Consider the following 4450-nt stretch of genomic DNA (forward strand, 5'->3'; position numbering starts at 1 on the left):
AGGCAGGCGCCATACACCACCACTCCGCCCTCCCTCCTCAGTCCTGTTCCTGGTCCCCCAGCTCTCCTGGCCAGGATACCACTGAGACCGTTAAGACCTCCCTAGGCAGGTCAAGCATGAACCCAGCCACTAGCAAGACTGGAGTCCCAGAGCACGGAGGTCCCGCCCACATATCGGCTCAACCAATCGCGGTGGGAGCAGGTGGTGGGGGCTGGGCCCTCCAGGCAGAGTCCCAGGCCTTAAATGCACCTAGGATGCACTCTTCTCCCTGGGGAGGGTGGGAAGCCCCCGGACCCACACCTGTGACTGCACCTGCACAGTTGCACCTGTCACAGGTGATTTTCCAGCGCAAGACCTGAGCAGGGGGTCGGGAGGGACACTCTCGGAACCAGCGCGGCCTCCAGCCTTGGGAGTCGGGAGTTTGGGGCTCCCAGGAAGCTCTATCTGCAGGTCTGGCCCCTCCAGCCGCGGCCCCCTGATCCCCGCAGGTTTTGCTGCGGGGCCCTCCCCCCTCCCTCCCTGCCCTGAGATCCAAGTCCCCCGGAAGAAGCGGAGGTCGCAGGGCAGTGTCCCGCACATCCCACATCCTCAGCCTTCCTCCTTCCACAGCTCTGTGGAAATACTCGGGAGGATAAATTCAATGTTTTTACTTCACCGGGGTGGCTTTTACATCTCAGAAAAAAGGAGGTTGGCTTTTCAGACAGCTTGGCCTGATCAGATACTCATTTCTTTTCCCTTCCCAGGTTTTTGAAACATGCATCCTTTACTCTTCCTGGCTGGCCTTTGCTTGGGGGTAGCCTCAGCTGCTCCACAGCTCTATCAGAGCTTAGATGCACGATGGTCCCAGTGGAAGGCAACACATGGGAAACTATATGGCATGGTTGGTAACATCTAAACTGCCCAGTGAAACTTGCAGAGAATGTTCCACGCTGGTGGGAGTTCATAACACAGAGTAGCTTGAGTCTGCTCTTACCAGCTCTTACCAAGGCAGTAAGCAGGGCACCTTGACTGTACACAACGTGGGCATATGTCCTGCTGTGTGGTTGCTGGAGAACAGCTCACAGAAGCATCAGGCCATCCCTGGCTGTGGTTCCTCTTCCTTGCTGGGAGCACATCCACTTGGTGCAGGTGATTTGCTTTCAAATAGAAATCAAGATGATAAGATACTTGTTTTTCTCCAGGATGAAGTATGGAGGAGAGCAGTGTGGGAGAGGAATATGAAAATGATTGAACAGCACAATCAGGAACACAGTCAAGGGAAACACACCTTCACAATGGCAATGAATGCCTTTGGTGACATGGTGAGTGTGGCATGGATTGCTGAATGTTATGTGTGTCCTCCTCACAATATTATTTATTTATTTATTTATTTATTTATTTTTTATTTTCCTCACAGTACTTAAAAAAAAGAATCTCACGCTTGTCAACATTCTATTTCCTTTTCCTTGAAGACCAATGAAGAATTCAGGCAGGTGATGAATGGCCTTAAAATCCAGAAGCGCAAGAAGTGGAAAGTGTTCCAAGCACCTTTCTTTGTTGAGATCCCCTCATCTGTGGACTGGAGAGAGAAAGGCTATGTAACTCCTGTGAAGGATCAGGTGTGACAATATTCAGCAGGTCCCTCTCAAGAATAGAAGACAGGGGCACCTGGGTGGCTCGGTTGGTTAAGCGTCCAACTTCGACTGAGATCATGATCTCGTGGTTTGTGAGTTTGAGGCCCACAATGGGGCTGACAGATCAGAGCCTGGAGCTTGCTTCAGATTCTATGTCTCCCTCCCTCTCTGCCCCTCCCCTGCTTGTACTCTGTCTCTGTCTCTCTCGCTCTCAAAAATTAAACACAACATTAAAAAAAAAGAATAGAAGACAAAAGGAATTAGTGTCCTTGCTATGGATGTTGGGGAAGAATATGCAGTTTGTTGTTTTAGGAAGTTTTAGATCTATGGGCTGTTGTCAAACTCTTACTGTTTATTTTGTAGACTAAGAGCTTTTCAATTTTGTTTTCAGGGTTATTGTCTTTGTTGTTGGGCTTTTAGTGCAACTGGTGCCCTTGAAGGACAGATGTTCCGGAAAACTGGCAAACTTGTTTCATTGAGTGAGCAGAACCTGGTGGACTGCTCTCAGGCTGAAGGCAATGAGGGTTGCAATGGTGGCCTAATGAATAATGCCTTCCAGTATGTTAAGGACAATGGTGGCCTGGACTCAGAGGAATCCTATCCATATCATGCACAGGTAAAGAGAGCTTCTTGTCTTGTTATCCAAGTTGAACAGGTTCAAAGACAACAGCTACCATATTTATATTCACATTTTAGATTGTAGACTTTGTATCTGCAGACTGTCAGAACTGTCATTAAAATTTATTAGTCCGGCATAGTTTTCTGCCTTGATGGTTACCATATAGTTGCTCCTACTTCTATGTTAAGTGGAGGTAAGTACAGTATACCATTTTGTATACTGGTATGGATTTCTCCAGATTGAAAAATTTCTTATGGACAAGGAGACCGAGAGTGTGTCATTGAATAGACACCTGCCGATTTTTCAATTTCAAAACAACCAATAAATAGCATTTCAGCTCCTGGGATGCATTATAACAAATTTGTCTTGAATTCAGTAAGTTTCAAACTGTTTTGAACTCATGTTCCCCAGGAGGTGGATGGTAGTAATCAAGTCTCTTCCCCTTTACCTTTGAAAGGGAGACTCCTGCAAATACAGGCCTGAGAACTCTGTTGCCAATGTCACTGACTACTGGGACATCCCTAGTAAGGAGAATGAACTTATGATCACATTGGCAGCTGTGGGGCCCATCTCTGCTGCTATAGATGCAAGCCTGGATACCTTCCGCTTCTATAAAGAAGGTAAGCATTTGTTCATATGGAAATTTAGGTAGAAAAATGGTACCATGACGTACCATATAATTGACTAGTAGGTATTTAGAATACAATGTAGAATTTTGAGTGTGTTGATTAACATGGTTGTTCATTCTGTACATGTAGTATTTGTGCCTGTTGTTTCTATGTGACATTACTTGAATCATATCTTCATGATTTTAAGCTTGTCATAAATATATTTAAATGGCTACAGAATTTGATTTGGTATAGCTCAATTTACATTTTTTTAGTTATCAGACCTTTTGAAATTTCTAAGGAATTGTATTAATATAATTGAAACTAGAAAAAAAAAAACTCTTGGCTCACATAATTTTGTATTTTGTGCTGTATCCCCAGGCTGACATCCTAAAAGTAGAATGACAAGGGGTCAATAAGCGGTCATTTATGCTTCTTGGCAAGTTATTTGGAAAAGAGTTTGTGCCAACTTGTATTTCTGGTGGCATTAGATGAGGGCCTAAATCTCTAGCATATTAAAAAATCTTGTTTTTAAAATCTCTCTGGATTTATGTTATTTCAATATTTAATGTAATTTATGTAATATGTAATTTAAATATTAAATATTTAATGAAGTTTGATATGCCTACCAGCATGGTTGATAAGCCACATGTCACCCCAGCATTGAATTTTACTTTTCCAGGCATTTATTATGATCCAAGCTGTAGCAGTGAAGACGTGGATCACGGTGTTCTGGTGGTTGGCTATGGTGCTGATGGAACAGAGACAGAGAACAAAAAATACTGGATGATCAAAAATAGGTATAAAAAGCCAAAAATACTTATCTTTGAAATTGAAAAGGGAATCCTTTTTGGAATTAGTGTCTGGATGCAGGTCCTCAAACCCTTGAGCACACTGCTGAAGTCGCAGAAGTCTTTACCCCACACGGGAGAACACAGACATATTCATTGGATGATACTAATAAGGTACTGTCTCAAGTTTGCTAAGGTCCTTGCTATAGTTTTGGTACCACTGCATTTCTAAACTTGAAAATTTTCTTATTTCTGAAATACATCGTGCCCTGAGAGTTTCTTTTTCCTGTCTCTCATTTTGCAGTTTCGTGAAAGGTTGGGGGAATAGCTTTCTGTGCAGGTTTGGAACGTAAACCATGAACAAGAACAGCCTCTCCTGATACTTTCTGAATCTGTCTTGGCCTCTGGTGCACTGCTCAGTGTCAAGTCCCATTGTTAATAAAGACAAATGTATTTGATTTATTTGAATAAAATGGCAAATGCTGTCTTCTTTCAGCTGGGGTACAGACTGGGGCATGGATGGCTACATAAAGATGGCCAAAGACCGGGACAACCATTGTGGAATCGCCTCTTTGGCCAGCTTTCCTACTGTGTGAGATGATGGTGGGAAGAAGACCTTGATTGGCAACAAAACATCCAGAAAATGAATTTTAAAGCTGACCACACTTTATTATGTGGGATAAAACACTTGAACCTTTGAGGATACAAGTTGTGATTTGATTCTGTGGTATTTTATACTGGTAAAATGTTACTACTTTGCTTATTACTGCCGTAAACAGCTTTGTATGATTGACTTGTCTAATATGTTGAAATTTTATT

At 43.3% G+C, this 4450-nt stretch overlaps 1 protein-coding gene across 4 annotated transcripts; it reads left to right on the top strand.

Moving 5' to 3' along the window:
* Positions 1-754: 754 nt before the first annotated feature.
* LOC125150425 (procathepsin L) lies at positions 755-4227 on the top strand. Of its 4 annotated transcripts, XM_047830367.1 has the most exons (8): positions 755-880; positions 919-921; positions 1182-1301; positions 1452-1598; positions 2005-2229; positions 2690-2852; positions 3523-3640; positions 4128-4227. In XM_047830367.1, the coding sequence occupies exons 1-8, from the start codon at positions 755-757 to the stop codon at positions 4225-4227; spliced, it is 1002 nt and encodes a 333-aa protein (XP_047686323.1). The 4 variants fall into 4 exon arrangements, with proteins under 4 accessions (XP_047686323.1, XP_047686321.1, XP_047686322.1 ...); XM_047830365.1 differs by lacking the exon at positions 919-921; XM_047830366.1 differs by lacking the exon at positions 919-921 and having other exon boundaries at positions 1452-1586.
* The last annotated feature ends 223 nt before the right edge of the window (positions 4228-4450 follow it).

Source organism: Prionailurus viverrinus, chromosome D4 (assembly GCF_022837055.1).
Source record: "Prionailurus viverrinus isolate Anna chromosome D4, UM_Priviv_1.0, whole genome shotgun sequence".
Classification (NCBI taxonomy): Eukaryota; Metazoa; Chordata; class Mammalia; order Carnivora; family Felidae; genus Prionailurus; species Prionailurus viverrinus.